Genomic DNA, 19,203 nt, shown 5'->3' with positions numbered 1-19,203 from the left:
AGATTGTAAGCTCTTAGAGGGCAGAACATTTAAAGAATTCATAGGTGCTGAGCACAGTTCTTGACACAATGTGTGCTGAGTAAAATACTTGTTGAATGAATGAAACAAATACAGATACTCCTTCCTGTAGTGTAAGCCATCAATGTTACATGAGACTGTTTTCAGTGGTTATTTATGTGACTTGATGTTGTTATAGCTACACTTACTCTTGTTTTTAATATCTGCCTTTCTACAGTTTTTTCATTTGACAAAAATGAAAGGTAAATAAAGTGAAAATAATTTTTGGTGAATAAAGCAGACTCATCTCCACTTATTTTAAATTACAGGCAAATATTTTTTATCTGTATGACTTTATATCTGATCAATTCTTTAAGATATTTTAGCACAGATTTTTCATACTCTAGGGGAAAATGATTAGAATATACACCTCCCAGAGAAATTTAAAGTATTGATATCTTAAATAGATCTGACTGATTTGACAAATGATTTGTTGCTATTGCTTTGCAGTTACCTTTACTTTGGGGTATTTACAGAACCTATGTTATTAAATTGAATATTAGTCATTGATTAAAAACAAAACTTTTTTTAAGTTATATGCTCATAATTCTTGAATTTAGATAATTTTCTCTATGCTTTTACATTATCTAGGCAAATACTTTTTAAAAATTAGATTGACCTAGGCCTAATGTATTTGTGTAACTTTTGGGTTGTGTACATAGTTAATTTTGATAGTTTTTACAAATGATACTATTAGGTAAGTTTGTCTTCATTATCTTTAGATAGTAATTTGTTTAAATACGAAATCTATTCTAAAACTGTAGCTAGAGTAGTATTTCTAAGTGTGGAGCATTTGGGGAGAGCTAAGAAAACCATGTGAAGAATGAACTAGATTCTGGTCTGTGAGAGTCACAGGGCACAGTATTTTCTAAAGATGCTGAGAAGTCTTGCAGAAGCCTTTTAAAACTGTTTTTACCTAGTATTTCTGGGCTTTATTTGACCATCTTCTCTCACACTTTTCTAGTCTCTGTTATCTCCTTGTTATCTGTTTATTTTGCTTTGTCTAGCACATGGCATGTAATTAGCATTTTGTGAGAAATGCTGAAATGGGATCACTTATTCATTTAGTCTTATCTTTAAAAGAAAAAAGAAATATCAAAATAAATTAGTATTAGCACACATAAATGAAGTAGTTTATAGAGTGCAACATATATATTCATTAATCATTAAGTAGTGGGATCAGAAAGAAAGAAGTGTCACTGAACCTGTTGACTTTTTTTCATTCTGTTGATTTTTAATTGGGTTTGTTAGAAATGTTGATGATATGTCTTCCATTCATCGTGAAGTCTAGCATATATCAGTAGAGAGTGAACAGTTGGTATCTATATTCCATAGCTGTGTACTATGGGTGTTTTTGTTTGTTTTGTTTTTTATATAGAGAAATAATAGGTCTAAGTAGTAAAGGTTTGTAAATAGAAATGAGTAGATTTTTGTCTCATAGAGGTTGTCATTAGTCTTTCATATTTTCTTTTTTCATATCTACAGGTCTTTTAGTCAATAATAGACATTTAAGTGTGGTATTAGTGTAAAGGTGAATGGTGTAGATATCATGCACTCAAGGAACTTATGAATAGATGCCTGCCTAAACTGTGTTTTTTCATCTTCTAACTGCTGAATTGTCACAATACTTCTACGCATTTGAATAGTTAGTGTAAATTTATTTAGTATATTTTTCTTTCTCTTGTCAAGTAATCATACATTTCTTTTGCTTATTAAAAAAAGTTAATTGTAATTAGTGGTTACTAAAGATGTGTTTTGCATGATGGGCTTGAAAATTTTTCTTCTATTTCTTTCTTGGTGTACTGCACTCAAAGAGGAAATCTGAATCTTCTCCAAACCTAAGTGATGCTTTTAGCCATGTATTTTAAAAGATTAAACATAGTAGCAAGTAAGGACTGTTTTTAGTTGAACTATATAATTTGCTTTATATGGTAGGCTTTTTTAAAGAAAATTCTCATTACAATACAGTATTATTCATTATATCTTGTGTGTGTGTGTGTGTGTGTTTCTAATGTGAGAAGCAGGGGGGAGGGAGACAGACAAGACTTCCACATGTGCCTGACTGGGATCCACCCAGCATGCCCATCAGGGGTGATGCTGGGCCCCTTTGGGGCATTGCTCCACTGCAATCGGACCCATTCTAGTGCCTCAGGCAGAGGCCATGGAGCCATTCTCAGTGCCCGGGCGAACTTTTGCTCCAGTGGAGTCTTGGCTGCAAGGAGGAAGAGAGAGACAGAGAGAAAGGAGAGGGGAAAGGGTGGAGAAGCAGAGGAGTGCTTCTCCTGTGTGCCCAGGCCGGGAATCGAACCCGGGACTCCTGCATGCCAGGCCACAATCTACCGCTGTATTCATTATATCTTGATGTTCTGTTTGGGGTAAGACATTTTAATTTACCGTTTGATTAATGAATGAATATTAAGTTTCTGTTTGTAAACATGGGCTTGATGTAGTTTCTTTGGCTATGTGGTGTCAGGAAAGTTACTTTTCTGAAAGAAGACTTTTAGTAATTTCAAGGTCATGATATATTTATGATCATATATTTGTTACATATAATAGAAAATTACCCTCTTTTAAATATAGAGTTAAGTACTGGTCATAAGGTTGTCTACTGTAAGTGTTTGAGTTTCTGCCATGTCTGTGTCAGTGTCTTTTGCACCAGTGAAATGCTCTAATTGAGATATGCTTTTTGTCCTAAAGGTGCCCACAACTGAGAAGAAACTAAAAGGTTCATATGGATAAATATGTAACAGTTAACTAGATTTGCTGATTTTAGTTTAAAGGACTTGGTGAACAGGATTGTAATAGTCCTGTGTCCCTTTAGTCAAGTCTTTGATTCTGTATTACTTGAGACACTAATAAGTGTGTGTATCCTCAGCATGTTTAGAGCTTTTTAAAAATAAAATGTTGTCATTCGTTTTCATTCAGCTCTGATATTAAGTTTTTGTGTCACATGTCCATATTTAGTGGTTTTCTCTATATATTTTCTGCACCCTCATTGAAGAAGTTATTTTGGGGTTTAGTAAGAGACAACGAACTAAGTATTACTAAATAATTTTAACTACTTACTTGCTCTTTTAAACTTCTTTTTTGGGGAGGATTCAGGGAATGGGATTTGTTAGAATTATATCACCATGTTTGTAAATAACTTTGAGAGATTCATAACCTATTGGATTTGATTCTCCTCATTTGGAAAAGTGGGTTGACTTAGATGGATGTCCAATTTATAGATGGTAATAGTAAGATTCAGAGAATTCAGTGAATTGTACAGTGACATTGCAGTACTAGTACTAAACTGATATTTAAGATTGACTTATTACCTGTTATTACATGTGTTGATTCCTACTGAAGATGATGTTTTATAATATTTACTAGATGCCTTTAAAGAGCCAAAGTGCTTGTCTGACAGGTAATAGATGAGACAAGGGACAACAAAAAAGATACTTTCATTATAAGAGTTGAAGGAGAGCAGTGATAATAAAGTTATCATTTATTGAGCATTGTTTTAAGTGCCTTCTTTATATTTTCCCTTTTGTACCCTAGAGTAGTTTTATCCAATGAGTACTGTTTTTCTCCCTGTTACAGGGATATTGAGGATATTGAGACCCCAATAGGTTAAGTAAATTAGCTCAAGATTATATAGCTGGTAAGTGGCCAAGCTGCAATAGGAATTCTGGCAGTCTGACTCCAGAGTGTACTTAATAGTTGACTAGGCTGCTTTCCTGTATAGCAGTATGAGATTGTCATTAAGCTAACCTTTTTGAAATTTATAGAGAAGGTATGTACAGTTGACCCTTGAGCAACACAGGTTTAAACTGTGCCAGTCCACTTAGATAAGGATTTGTTTCAACAAATACTGTAAATCTATATTCTTTGATTTTTTAAAATATTTTCTTTTTTCTAACTTTATTGTATGAGTACCATATAAAATACATATAACAAAATATGTGTTAATATACCATGTTATTGGTAGACCTTCTGATTAGTAGGTTATTAGTTGTTACTTTTGGGGGGAGTCATTATACGTAGATTTTTGGCTGCACAGGAGGTTGGCAATCCTAACCCACCTGTTCAAGGGTCAGCTAGACTTGACCAAACCTAACTCTAGGTTGAGACAATTTAGCAAACTAAATAATTTTGAATATTGGCAATTGACTTATTAAATGGTAATATTCTGTTTCATATGGTAATAGTTTATGTAAATATTGTCTGTTTTCTATTTATATAAATGTTTCTTATATCTGAAAATGACAACTGCTTTGAATTTATAAATAACTCTAAATGAAGAGGAAGTAAGGTTAAACGATTACCTCAAAATGCAGCCACTTTGGATTGTTAAGGATGTGCTTTAAATAAGGGTATTTCTGTTTATTTCCCCTGAAATGAGTCAAAAATGAATTTTTTCATTCACTCATATATTCATAAAATAAGTTAGTGATGTAGAAGATAGTGATTTTTAAATAGTACACTTAAGCACCAACAAAAATATAGTCCAATTAAAAAATGGGCAAAGGACCTGAATAGACACATCTCAAAAGAGGATGTACAAATGGCCAATAGACATAGGAAAACATGCTCAACGTCACTAATCATCAGAGAAATGCAAATTACTGATTTTGGCTCCATAAGACGCACCTAGGGTTTTAAGAAGGAAAATAAGAAAAAAAATACTCGGAACCAAATGGTGTGTTAAAATATTTAATAAAATATACCACAATATTTCAACAATGTAAACTGAACAGCAGTATTAACAACCATTAGCACTGTTATTAACAAATGAGAAGAAACTTTAATGTTCAAATACTCTTCTAGTTGTCTGGGAACCCCAGGAACTCATCATCACTAGTGTCAGAATTCAATATATGATACCATCTTCAGTGCCATCTAAGGCAGGGGTCTCAAACTCGCGGCCCGCCGAACAATTTTGTGCGGCCCGCAGACTAATCCACGAAGTTCAAAATATTTTGGATAAAATTAAGTAAGCCTAGGGGCCTACTTGTATTTTTCATTTCTCTAGCATCCTAGCTAGATATTAGCTTAGTTAACAGCAGTTGTGACGCGAACTACAGTTTCTGGTCGTTTTGTGACACTGAGTAAACTGCATGTACGATTGTGCTTGTTGTACTGATTTTTTTTGTTTTCAACTGCAGTGAGAAAAGTGTTGCGTAACAGTTGCCTTTTGTAGACCTAGTGCGGCCCGCTGAACGGCTGTGATCTTGCTCTGCGGCCCACATGCTGAGTTGAGTTTGAGACCCCTGATCTAAGGCATTGCTAATGCCATATGTTTTGAATGACTGTACCACACTTTCAGTGACTTCACTGACTGCCATGGTGTTTTCACCCATTCACAAACTTGAGTGATAATGGGTTTCTTCATTTGTCCAGTTGGTGTCAGATCATGATTACCAGCAGCCATCCATTTGTTCCACTCTTCTTGCATAAAGACACTAAACGGTTTGTTGATGGAAATGTCGAGAGCTTGACACTGGCTGGTAAGATCTCCAGGAATTACAGCTAAATGAGTCTTCTTTAAAGTTTTTTGTTTTTTGTTGTTTTTTTACAGAGACAGAGAGAGGGATAGATAGGGACAGACAGACAGGAACGGAGAGAGATGAGAAACATTAATCCTTAGTTTTTCGTTGCAACACCTTAGTTGTTCATTGATTGCTTTCTCTTATGTGCCTTGACCATGGGCCTTCAGCAGACCGAGTAACCCTTTGCTCGAGCCAGAGACCTTGGGCTCAAGCTGGTGAGCTTTTGCTCAAACCAGATGAGCCCACACTCAAGCTGGCAACCTTGGGGTCTTAAACCTGGGTCCTCCGCATCCCAGTTCGATGCTCTATCCACTGCACCACCACCTGGTCAGGCTTCTTTAAAGTTTTTTTGTGTATGGTTTTGCTAGTATGTGCTCTAAACTGGTCAAGCTCTAATAGGGCAGCAAGTGATGTTAGCACTTCACACAGAGCTCCAGCAACTGCAGCACGCCTCTCCCATCTGCCCTCGGTGATGCCAGATGAATGCGCCCACACAACGTCACTCGCCTTCCCTCTTGCGCTGCATGCAACTGTGGAAACTGGAACCAGGAGATCACTCAGCAGATGCCAGGGTTCCACACGCCGCCATGGCCGGTATGATTATGTTCCCGCTGGCACTCATTCTACATCTGTTTTCTGGCACAGCGCCCCGCAGCAGCTTAAAAAAAGATGAACATTCGCTCCATAAGACGCACGGGCATTTTCCCCTCCACTTTGGTGGTGTGTGTGTGTGTGTGTGTGTGTGGAGTGCCTCTTATGGAGCAAAAAATACAGTAAAATTACAATGAAATATCACCTCACACCTGTCAGTATGGTTGTCATCAATAAATCAAACAAATGAGGATGTGGAGGAAATGGAACACTTGTGCACGGTTGGTGGGAATGCAGACTGGTGCAGCCACTGTGGAAGACAGTATCAAGTTTTCTTAAAAAATGAAAAATGGAACTGCCTTACAGCACAGTGATTTCACTTCTGGAAATTTATTCAGAGAAACTCAAAACACTAATTCGAAAGAAGATATGCAGCTCTATGTTCATTGCAGCATTATTAACAATAACCAAGATTTGGAAGCAGCCCAAGTGTCCATCAGTAGATGAGTGGATAAAAAAAAACACCTGTGGTACATTTATACTATGGAATACTACTAAGCGGTAAGAAAGAAGGAAGTCTTAACCCTTTGCAACAGCATGGATGGACCTGGAGAGCAATATGCTAAGTGAAATAAGCCAATCAGAAAGACAGGTACCTTATGATTTCACTCATTGGGAATCTGAACTAACAAGCAAAATATATAGATAGGTTCATAGACAGAGCAGGATGACAGCTATCAGAATGGGGAGCTTTGGGGGCTTGGTGGGGGTGGAAGGAGCAATAAAGAAAGGAAGGAGAAACTCATGGACACGGAGAATAGCATGTTGATTTTGGGGGAAGGTCAAAAGGAGGCAGTGTGGGGGAGGCTATGGGGGAATAAATGGTGATGAAGGAGAGTTGAATTGGCGTGATGAACATACAACATACAGTGTCCAGTACTGTGTTGTGGAATTGTGTACCTGAAACCTGTGTGATTTTGTTACCCAGTGTCACACCAATGAATTCAATAAAAAGGAGAAAATAAATAGTACACTTAATAGCCTATGTAGAATGTATTTACTTATCTGTGGGATTTGACTTGAACACCTTTAAAAGGAACCAAGTGAAAATGCAAGAATTGGACTTTTAAAATAATCAGTTTGCCGCAGCAGGTTTGCAGCAAGAATGATTTTTAAAAGTAAAATTTGAATTAATGTTTAGACAAAATAGATTAGGCCAATGATTTCTTTACAGCAGTAAAATGTTGGAAAATGATTATGAGAAAACCACTTTTGAAGTGTGGATGTGAAGATGTTTGCTTTCGTTTTCAGGTCATAATAAAATTCAGCCAATTTAGTTTACATTTCATCTAACTAATTTATTGTAGCTGTAGTAGGATTACTTTTATTATTATACCTTTTTTTAAACATCTAGATTGGTAAATGAAGCATGCACTTTTTTTTTTTTGCATTTTTTGTATTTTTCTGAAGTTGGAAATGGAGGCAATCAGACAGACTCCCGCATACGCCCAACCGGGATCCACTTGGCATGCCCACCAGGGGGCGATGCTCTGCCCATCTGGGGCGTGCCTCTGTTGCAACCAGAGCCATTCTAGCGCCTGAGGCAGAGGCCATAGAGCCATCCTCAGCGCCCGGGCCAACTTTGCTCCAATAGAGCCTTGGCTGCGGGAGGGGAAGAGAGAGACAGAGAGGAAGGAGAGGGGGAGGGGTGGAGAAGCAGATGGGCGCTTCTCCTGTGTGCCCTGGCTGGGAATCGAACCCAGGACTCCTGCGCGCCAGGCCAATGCTCTACCACTGAGCCAACAGGCCAGGGCCTTTTTTTTTAATCTAACATTCTATAATTTCTGAATTGGGATGCTGAGAATGACTAAGCTGATTGTGTGGTGCTTCCTAGTTTTTATTGATTTATTTTCTTCACACTGGTGATTCTTATGAGAGCATTATTATTATGTTTTGATGGCTTCTAGAGCATCTGGATAAGTAACTTCTACAATTAGAAGTGTACAAATATACATTGTTTATATAGTATGCACATACACACAGAGATTGTTTGGCACAAAATTCAGATGTTTAATATTTTAGGTAGTTTAGCTTGCATTTCATATTATGTCTTTTTCCCTTTCATTCACTGTGTCTCCTAATAATTAGAAATTCTTAATTATAGCACTTATTATATAGTTACCAAAGAAGCTTAAATGGAAATTTGTTAAGTGGTACATGGTTGTGATTTCATAGCATGATTCACATTAAGCTTATATGAACTACACTTTATAACTTTAAGAATGATCTGGCTTATAGAATCTGTTGTATTATTGTAGCAGCTACATTAAGAATTTTTCTCTCTAGCCATTTTGAGCCAGTATCCAATTTCATTGCATTTAAAGTGTCATCAATCATGAGACACTCCTACTGTATTATTGTGCCTTAAGAGAGAAAAAATAAGTCTAAAATATTCTTCAAATAAAATTTGGGGCACCAAAGAGGGGGGATGGGGCTGTTCCCTTCAGGTGAAGCAAGAGAGAAGTAAACCTACTATCAAAAAGAAACAGTGCTTGGCTCAGTGGTAGAGCGTCGGCCTGGCATGCAAGGGGTCCCAGGTTCGATTCCCGGCCAGGGCACACAGGAGAAGCGCCCATCTGCTTCTCCACCTCTCCCCCTCTCCTTCCTCTCTGTCTCTCTCTTCCCCTCCCGCAGCGAGGCTCCATTGGAGCAAAGATGGCCCGGGCGCTGGGGATGGCTCCTTGGCCTCTGCCCTAGGCGCTGGGGATGGCTCCTTGGCCTCTGCCCCAGGCGCTAGAGTGGCTCTGGTCACGACAGAGCGATGCCCCAGAGGGGCAAAGCATTGCCCCCTGGTGGGCGTGCCGGGTGGATCCTGGTCGGGTGCATGTGGGAGTCTGACTGTCTCTCCCTGTTTCCAGCTTCGAAAAAAAAGAAACAGCAAAGTAACTTGGCTGTCTCAACTTGGGTTATTGGGCAGAGGAAAGAAAAATCACTTCTGAGGATTGGAACCACAAACTAATTTTCATAAACTTGCCTCTACATTCCTATTATTAGTATGTATTATAGCAAAAGAAATTTTTTTTTAAATTTTTTTTAGATTTTATTCATTTTTCGAAATACAGGAGAGAAAAAGAGAAAGAAAGGGGAAGAGCAGGAAGCATCAACTCCCATATGTGCCTTGACCAAGCAAGCCCAGGGTTTCGAACTGGCAACCTCAGTGTTACAGGTCGATGGCTTTATTCACTGCGCCACCACAAGTCAGGCCAACAAAAAGAAAATAACTTAAAAATTTTTAATGGTCTCATATTTATGATGCTGGCAAAAGATTGGCCAAAGTCAGGACAAGACCTCTGAAAAAATTCAGCTTCAGTCACACTAGTTGAAACACGCGTCTCCATATTATGTGTATTGTAGAATTAATGAAAAACTGAAATCATAACGTTTCCACAAAGGAAAGTCTTCATTTAGGCTTTGGGTAACAGGCTTCTCTGTGATGCTCAGAACTCCTGAAGAGCTGTTAATTTGTCAAATTCTTGTAATAGCTTTTCATAAGAAGCAGTATTTTGCATGTGTTTATGGTTTTGTTCTTGGGTTTCGTGTGAATAGCATCACAGTTTCAGTTTAAAAAAGTGACAAAATTTTGGAATATTCAGTTGTACATGATTTAAGAATCTTGCCATTGTTTGTCAGGTTGAATGAGCTTAACTACTTGTTGCTCCTTAGAATTTATAGAGGTACTGAGTGAGAATTTAGCTTTTCATTTGAAATTAAGTCTCATTCTGTAACCAGTACCACAAGTTCTAGTCTAAATGCAAAGTTTTTGAATGGTTTAAAATTTGAAAGTGTGGAAAGAAAAGTTGAGAAAATTCTGCCAAACTCTGTCCTTTAATGATTTTCAAATATTGTCCGTTTTAGCTTTGGCCTAGTATAGTAAACTTTTGTTTATATCCCAGCTTTTTTGTGGGGTTTTTTTTTTAAATGGGATTTGATTGCTTGTCTGTTTTATGACATCAGAGTGTTTTAATTTGAAATTGCAGTCATTTGTGCTGTTACCATGGGGAAATGGTCTGTTGTGTTACAGATTTAATGTCTTTAATTCTTATGAGAATATATCTTGACTTGTTTTTCTGTTAAATTTTTAAACTTCAGTTTCTCAATTTAGGATAGAATTCTATTTTTTGGATGTGTTGCTAGCTTTTGATTTTTATAAACAAGCCATTTAAAATAGGCTGTTTCTCTCCGTTGCCCACTGTGCTTCTCCCCATAATCTGTTACTTAGTACTTAAAGAGCTCAGACCTACTTTACTATTAGCCTAAAGCAGAATTGATGTGGGAGTATTTCTGTAGGGGTTCAGGAGGAGAGGAAACAAACCTACTTCTCATTTGATCATTAGTTTTTTCCCTTAACGTGTATATTATTTCTGTTATTCTGTTAGTGGGTTGGGAGGCTTGCCAGTGCTTTGGTTTTCTAGATCTGTATCTCTTTTTTTAAATGATTATTTGACCATGTATTCCAAATTTTAGTCACGTGTTTTCTGTCAGGTTCTTGTGTAGTGATGTTTAAACAGTTTAATGTTTTGAAGAGCAAAGAACTTTTCCTTTTAACCAATTAATATCATGCTACTTCATTTTAATTGTACTTTAGCCTGGTCTTGCTTCATGGCTTGATTTACACAAGGAATAAAACTGCGTGGGTGTTGTCTACCTTTAGTAGCTTTTATGTGTTCCTGTTGACCAATATGCTTATTTCTTTTGGGTTGTTTCTGTTTCTCAGATTGTTCATTTAATTTGAAACTATTGAATAACTGATTATCTATATAAGTACCTGTGATTGTTGATTGTTGTATATAATTTCTGTCGTCTTCCATGTTCACTTTAGATTTGTTCGTAGTAAAATCAAAATTACAATATGGGGTTATGCTAATATACATAAGCATAGGGTCAGAATACTTTGGAAATTTGTTAATCTTCATGATATTTATTCATGCTTACTAGGGAAGATTAATTAATAAATTTGAATGGCAGTCATTGGTAGAGTAGATTAAGCTCCCAAACTAATATATTTTCTTCAGCTACTCATGTATATACTTTGTTAAATTTTTCTTTGCCAGAGAGGACATAGATGATTTGTGTTTGAGAGTTTTTTTTCTTTTATGTAATTTTTAAATCACTGAATTTTAAACACCATCGATCTAAAATTTTATGAAGGACCAGATTGCTATAAAATTATTTAATTTAGTACATATTAAAAATCAAAGATGAGAAATTTTGAAAAAAATTGTCTTGCTTTCAGAAAGGGAGAAAAGCATGAGTGTTGAGCTAAAATATTCTTAAATTTAGATTACAAATAACATGGTCTGAACTTTTAAGTTTGTTAAAATAATTGTAACTATACATCGTAATTATGACCTAAGTATTAAAATATAAAATATATCATCAATATAAAGTACTTCATTCATTCAACAAGCACTTACTAAGCATACTGTCTATATAATATAGTGTTCACTGGGTTTTAATTTTAAGTCGTACTTACTAGCTTTAAAAACCAGGTAGATTCTTCAAGTTGTATGAAGTGCTTTGGTCTTATGTAGTAACCATTTAATTTTCTATTAACTTTTGTTTAGATGCCTGGAATGATGTCTTCAGTAATGCCTGGAATGATGATGTCTCATATGTCTCAGGCTTCCATGCAGCCTGCCTTACCGGTAATCTTGTGAAAATAACTATTTCCTGTGATGTTTTGATTGTTTTTATATATGAAATTATATATGTATATTTTATAACCAATTGTATTAGCTTTAAGTGCCTCTTGCATATTGTAACATAAGATGGGAATCACAAAATTAGAGTGGACTTTTATTTTTAGTTTCTTCAATGATAAGCATTTACATTTTTCCTATATTTATAGTCTAGTATATAAACACCCATATTTATTAAGTTAATCCTACATTAAACAAGACTAGACTACTAAAAAGTGTAATTTACCAGTTAGACGTAGTATATTGGTCTCCTAGCATTATAATCAATTAAAAAGTAGACATTTGCTTTACTTGAGTGCCAAATGGAAATTGATATAATGTGATTTAATTCTAGATTTAGAAGTCAGAAGTTTGCATCTGAAATCCGTATTTCTTGAGACTTCAGCTGTGGCACATTACTTAGAAAATGTTGAACAACCTTATCACCCTTATTGGATAGTATAGTGATATATAAATCATTATGGTATTCAAATTTACACAACTTCTTTATTATGTGAAAGCGCAGTGGTTGTAATGAACAGATGTGGCATATTCCATTGGAGTGGTAAGTTTGCAGTACCTTACCCAAAACCTGTAGTACTGTGACACACACACACACACACACACACATATTATTTTTTAACATTATATGGTAATATATTACATATACTATATACTTTATCAGAATTTCCTGTGAGGTCTTAAGGAGTGCTCAGTAATTTCTAGCACAATATTTCTATAGCAAAACTTAAGGATGTTTCCTCTAACATAAAGACTAGAGTTCATCTCATTCAGGGCAGGTTTTGCCATTGAGTTGTGGTATCATACTTGAAAAACGTTAGTTTTCAGAGCTTTTTGGATTTCAGAATTGTGGGTAAGGGGTTGTGCATCTGTGTATAGTTGGCAATATAAGTGCTTCAGTAGCCCCAGATTATTGATTTTTTTTTTTTACAATTATTGCAAGCTCAGGGAACTGAAACCACTAAAACTTAACAAAAATTCTTTGAGTCATTGGCTTGGTCATTAGAAAGGACTGATTGTTCTTTATGAGGAACTTATGTGAAATGAGGTATATATTACTAATTTTATATTTTTTTCTTATAGCCAGGAGTAAATAATATGGATGTAGCAGCAGGTATGTATACCATTTATGTTGGTATGTATTAAACTTTGTTTGAATAGTAGCTACCATAATCTAATGAGGAATGAAAGCATTATCTTTTGGGCTTTATAATGAACTCCTGATTTTTTTGTCTTTTTCTAAGTAGTGGGAAATAAGGAGAGTATTCATAATTGAATCCATAAGAAACTATAATTTTAGATCAAGACATCTGGGACCAAATTTGGTCTACAGATAAACTTTGGCCTACACAGTGTTTTTAAAATTTGTAATTGCTAACATTTAAAGTGTGCTGACTTTACATAAGATTTTAATTAGTCTTTTTACCCAAAGATTGGATTTCTCTTGAAAAATTGAATGGTCTAAATATTGATTGTTTACAGTGGTCCTTGTACTCAGTGAATATTTTAATGAAAACCTCTGCTAGGGTCACATTTGTACTCAACAAACCTTGTAGAATGGAGTAGCACGTCCATACTTTAAATGTGGAGCATGTATTCTTAATTGGCTTTCTGGATTACTTCTCAGTTAAGTCCTGTTACTGCACCTGTTACCAGCTTGTTTTAACTAGTGTGACTGTAATATGTAATAGTAATACCTCTGTCTAATGCATCATTACCACTTACATACATAGTAAATAATGTTCCATTATTACTATGGAATGTTCCATTATTAGTAAATTAGTGTTTCATTAAACTTTATCCTATATTTGCACCAAAACAGTTTTGTTTAAACATTATTGGTCAGACGTGTTTAAATGCTCTCTGTACTTTCCTGCATGTTTATAGGGGACATAATGTTTTTAAATGTTTTATATATATCATTTATTTAAGTTGAAGTACTGTTCTGAAAAAGCTAGTATCATATTTTTGCTTAAATATCTAGAGCTGATTACTGTTACCCCAAATAATCCTAGAAAATTACCTTAACATTTCTTTTTAGTTACTTTTAAATATGATGAGACTATCATAATAGCTTTTTTTGATTGCCCTCATTGGAACCTAGATAGTTGAAGTTGCCAGAAATCTAAAGCATTGGATCAGAGGTTTGAGGTATTTTTCTACTTCAGTATTATAGCAGAGAAAGAGGACGCCTGTAATAGTAAGAAGAGAAACAGGACACCTATAATAACAAATGTAAGAATACTTCTCAAACCAGCTCCGAGTTTGCAGATTGAGAGTGAAAGTGCTACTTAATTCTGAAAATGCACTGCACTGTAGGTGTTTATTTTGTGTAAAAGAGTAATCACTTAGGTCATATGGAACATTTTTTAAGGTATTTATTGTGATGGGATTAAAGTGAAAGAAATAGTATTAAATATTTTTGAACTATTAATTTGAACATGATTTATCACATTGTAAGTCTTGCTCTTTTTCTTTCTTTTTTAGGTACAACAGGTGTAAGTACCTCTGGAATATATTTATTTTATTATACTTCTTTAGCTTACCATATTCATCCTAATTTCTATGTTAAATATCTACTAAGTTGAACAGTTTTTATTTCTGTGCCAAATGTTGAAAAATTGAATGGTATATATTTTTTTCTTTTTTTTTTACAAGAATTTGAATTCTACCCATCATACTTAGATAGAAAGGAAACAAAATTTGTAGATGCACAGTAAATTAAACCGATAACTTTCAATTAAGTATTACATTAGAGAGTACTCTTACATACAAATATTTATGTACCCTTGTTTATTACTGTAAACCTAATTATACTTTTCCTAATACATAGTAGTTCAAAATATTTTTTGCTTGTACTGTCCTTAACACAGTGTCAGAAAAATAAATAGAATATTCAGAATTGCTTGATTCTCAGCATTGGCTTTTAATATAGTAACTTTTAGTTCTTTTTGCTAATGCTTCTGTATAGGTATTCTGTTATACATTTTTGTGGTATTTTGGGAAAATAATATAAGCCTGAGAACTCACTTAAAGATGGCTTTTTTATGATTATTTTTAGTAGTTTTATTCTTTAGCTGCATTGTTTCTTTAATCAGTGAACAAAGAGTAGATATGTATAATTTCATTAAGTCGAAACTATAGTTCTGGGAGGTAGCTTGTTATCCCAAGATTGAGGAATGCAGAAAGCTTTGAATTGATTGCAGATGTTAATAATTTAAATTTGGGGGGAAAGATTTTTAATTGTGAACTGTATATAAATACTTAAAATTTTCTTATATCTTTTGCTTTAAAAGTTAAACGGTTATAGCATATCTAACTGGCATTCTTCCATTATAAATGACTATTTTTATTTTTGACTAATAGTAATTTTTTTTTATTCTCCATCTTCACTCCCATGACCCACCCTACCCCACCCCCAAGAGCTGGTCAATTGGATAATATGTCCTAAGACATGTTTGTATTGGCAAAAACTTATGAAATTATTTTTGTACAGCCTTTTTTTCTCCTTCAATTCTTCATCTTTATTATTCTTTTTTGACATAGCTTTTGGTATACACAATAAATGATACAGAACTTGTATACATAAGTTAGTTAACATCTCTTACCATATAAATTACAAAATTTTTTTCTTGTGATGAGTACTTTTAAAATTTACTTTAACAACTTTTAAATCTGAAATATAGTGTTATTAATTATAGTCACTATGCTGTACATTCATCCCCATGACTTATTTTATATTTTATAGCTGGAAGTTTGTACCTTTTGACCCCATTTCCTCATTTTGTCCACCACCTAATGCTCCCTTATTTTTGTTTTTATTTAGATTTTACATATTAGTTAGATCATGCAGTGTTTTTCTTTCTTTTTTGACTTGCTTTACTTAGCATAATCCCCTCAAGGTCCATCCATGTGTAAAATGGCAAGGTTTCATTCTCTTTTATGACTGAAGAGTATTCCATTGTACATATACACCACATCTTGATTCATTCATCCATTCATGAACACTTATTTCCATATCTTGGCTGTTGTAAATTATTCTGTAGTGAATACAGCGGTCCATATATCTTTTTGAGTTAGTATTTTTGTTTTCTTGGGATAAATGCCCACAAATGGAACTGCTGGTTTATATGGTAGTTTTATTAAGGAATCTTTATACTATTTTACATAATGGCTATACCAGTTTGCTTTCCTACTAACAGTAGTGCACAATGGTTTCCTTTTCTCTACATTCTTTTGAACACTTACTATTTCTTCTGTTTTTGGTAAATAATAAATTCTAACACATATGAGGGGATATCTTATGGTTTGATTTGCATTTCTCTGATGATTAATGGCATTGAGCATCTTTTCATGTGTCTGTGGTCATCTGTATTTCTTCTTCAGAAAAATGTCTTGTCAGATCCTTTGCATATTTTTTAATTGTATTGTTAAATATTTGCTGTTGAACTGTATGGCTTTTTTATATAGTTAGGATATTTACCCCTTATCAGATATGTGATTTGCAAATATTTCCTCCCATTCTGTAGGTTGCCTTTTCATCTGTTAATGGCTTCATTTGCTATGCAGAAACTTTAGTTTGCTGTAGTTCCCCTTTACTTATTTTTGCTTTTCTTGTTGTTGCTTTTGGAACCAGATCCAAAAATTACTGCCAAGACCACTATCATCGAGCTTATCACCTATGTTTTCTTCTAGAACCCTTTATTCATTTCAACTCTTATATTCAAGTCTTTATTTTTTAGTTAATTCTTGTGTGCAGTATAAGATAGTAGTCTAGTTTCATTATTTTGAATTTGGCTGTTAAGTCTTCCCAACATTATTTATTAAAAATCTGTCATTTCCTTATTGTGTTTTGATGAAGCTTTTGTCATAAATTAAATGACCATACATGCATGGATTTATTTCTAGATTTTATTTCTGTTCCATTGACCCATGTGTTTGCTTTTATGCCAGTACCATACTGTTTTGATTATAATTTCTAATACAGTTTGAATTCCAGGAGCATGATGCCTCCAACTTGATTCTTTCTCAAGATAGATTTGACTATTCAGATCTTTTGTTGCTCCATACAAATTTTAGAATTGTCCCATTAATGTGAAATATGCTGTTGGAACTTTGCTTGGGATTGTATTGAATCTTGATTGCTTTGTGTAGTATGGGCAGTTTTACAATATGTATTAATTCTTCCATTCCATGAGCACAAAATATTTTTCCATTTATTTGTGTCTTCTTCAGTATCTTTCACCAGTGTTTGATAGTTCTTAGTATACATGTTGTTCATTTCCTAGGTTAAATTCATTCCTTGTTTTATTTGTTTTTTTTATCCAGTTGTAAATGACATTGTTGTTTTACTTTCTCTGATAGTTCACTGTTAGTGTATACAAATGCAACTAATTTTGTATCCTACAGCTTTACTGAATATGTTTAACATTTTTGTTGTAGCCTTTGGGGTTTTTGATAATGTAATATTATTTTTTCTGGCATTGTACTATCTTATTCTGTGGCTTACATGTTTCCTCCCTGACCCCTCCCTTCTTTAAGTGACCTGAATATTTTTATTGGTCTCTGTTTTCCTTCCCTATATCTTTTGTATAACTTTTTAATCTATTTTTCAAATCATCCAAAAGGTATTTTTGGTATTTTGATTAGAGTTGCATTAAATTTATCAGTTGTGTCTTTTGCTTGCAATTTGTGGCTTATTTTCTTACTCTTTTGACTGTCTTTGGCAAAGAAGTTTTTAATGTTAATGAAGTTTAGCCTATCAGTTATTTCATGAATCATGTCTTTGGATGACTTAATTTTTTATAAGGCATACTTTTTTTGCATTATGATTAGAAAACACAGTCTTAAGATGATCATTTTTTTTGCACTTTATTAAAGCTACATTTATGTTCTATTTTAGAATCGGTTTCTCATTATACAACTCCTTTTCCCATTATGGTTTTTGTTTTAAATTCTATTTTGACAGGACAAACAGCTATCATAGTTATTTTTATTTTATTGCTTTGTAAAAAATTGTTATATTGTAAGTAGGATATTTTCCATTTTTATTTCAAGCTAGTTATTGTCAATTCAGAGATTTTTATATTTTATCTTATACCCAGCTTTATTACCAGATTCTCTGGATAATTAGAATCATTTTTTAAATTTTAATTTATAAATTTCATGAGTCTTTAGCATTAAAGGAAAGAGAATTTTATCTCTTTCCCCATATTTATACTAATCATTTCATTGTACTGCTGTGCTGTTTGTTGAATCATAGTGATTGCAGACTCATGCTTTTGGTCATGATTTTAATAGAAATGGCTTTAGAATCATTTTTATTAGTTTTTGATAAATTGTCCTTTATCATTTAGATATTTTTTATTTTATTTGAGAATTTTTATTTTTACCTTTTTAATACTTGTGAATTTTCAGTTTTCAGAATGTGGTTTAATCATAATGAATCTGTTAGCATAATCACATAGTGTATTTTTTCAATTTGTTAATAAAAATAATTTCTTTTATAAATTGCCCAATATTAAACCTCCCTTGCACTTCTACAATAAATTCTATTTGTCAAAGTGTACGCATTAAAGGATTCTCTTGGCTAGTATTTTATCTAAATTTTTACATTTATATTCAAAGTAATATTGCCTGCTTTTATTTTAGGATACCTTTTCTGTTGAATTTTGTTACTAATAAAGAACTTTATCTTTTTCTATGATAGTGATATTGTAATTCTTTTATTTAAAGGTTATATAGTATTTTGCTGTGAATCTGACTGGGTATCTTTCAGCTTCTATGGTAATTGGAATATTCTAGTGTGCTGTGCTTTCTGGTTTGAATTTTGATAGTTTGTGAGAAAATCATTTTCTCTAGATTTTTTTATTTTCCTTAGAGTAGTAAGAGGATCTTCTTATTTAGTGTTTAGACTTTTTCACTTTATTCCTCTTTTAGTTTCATTCAATTGAGCTTATACATTGAATAAAAACTTAGGAGAATATAAATGTTTATCTCTATTACCAGTTTATCAGTGGTCCCCAACCCCCGGGCTGCGGACTGGTACCGGTCCATGGGCCATTTGGTATTGGTCTGCAGAGAAAGAATAAATAACTTACATTATTTCTATTTTATTTATATTTAAGTCTGAACGATGTTTTATTTTTAAAAATTGACCAGATTCCCTCTGTTACATCCGTCTAAGACTCACTCTTGACGCTTGTCTCGGTCACATGATACATTTATCCATCCCACCCTAAAGGTTGGTCCATGAAAATATTTTC

The 19,203-nt window shown here is 34.0% G+C and overlaps 1 protein-coding gene across 2 annotated transcripts in view; it reads left to right on the top strand.

The window, feature by feature from the left end:
- The window catches only part of PRPF40A (pre-mRNA processing factor 40 homolog A), a 60,031-nt gene that overhangs the window by 7,276 nt on the left and 33,552 nt on the right, over positions 1-19,203 (top strand). The window contains exon 4 of one of the 2 annotated variants that reach the window (XM_066346323.1): positions 11,804-11,884. In XM_066346323.1, coding sequence (XP_066202420.1) covers positions 11,804-11,884 — 81 coding nt within the window. Of the gene's footprint in view, positions 1-11,803; positions 11,885-14,429; positions 14,437-19,203 lie in introns of those variants that run through there. The other variant, XM_066346322.1, reaches the window with a different exon arrangement.

The sequence above is a fragment of the Saccopteryx leptura genome, chromosome 7 (genome assembly GCF_036850995.1).
Source record: "Saccopteryx leptura isolate mSacLep1 chromosome 7, mSacLep1_pri_phased_curated, whole genome shotgun sequence".
NCBI lineage: Eukaryota > Metazoa > Chordata > Mammalia > Chiroptera > Emballonuridae > Saccopteryx > Saccopteryx leptura.
This window is presented reverse-complemented; position numbering and strand designations above follow the sequence as displayed.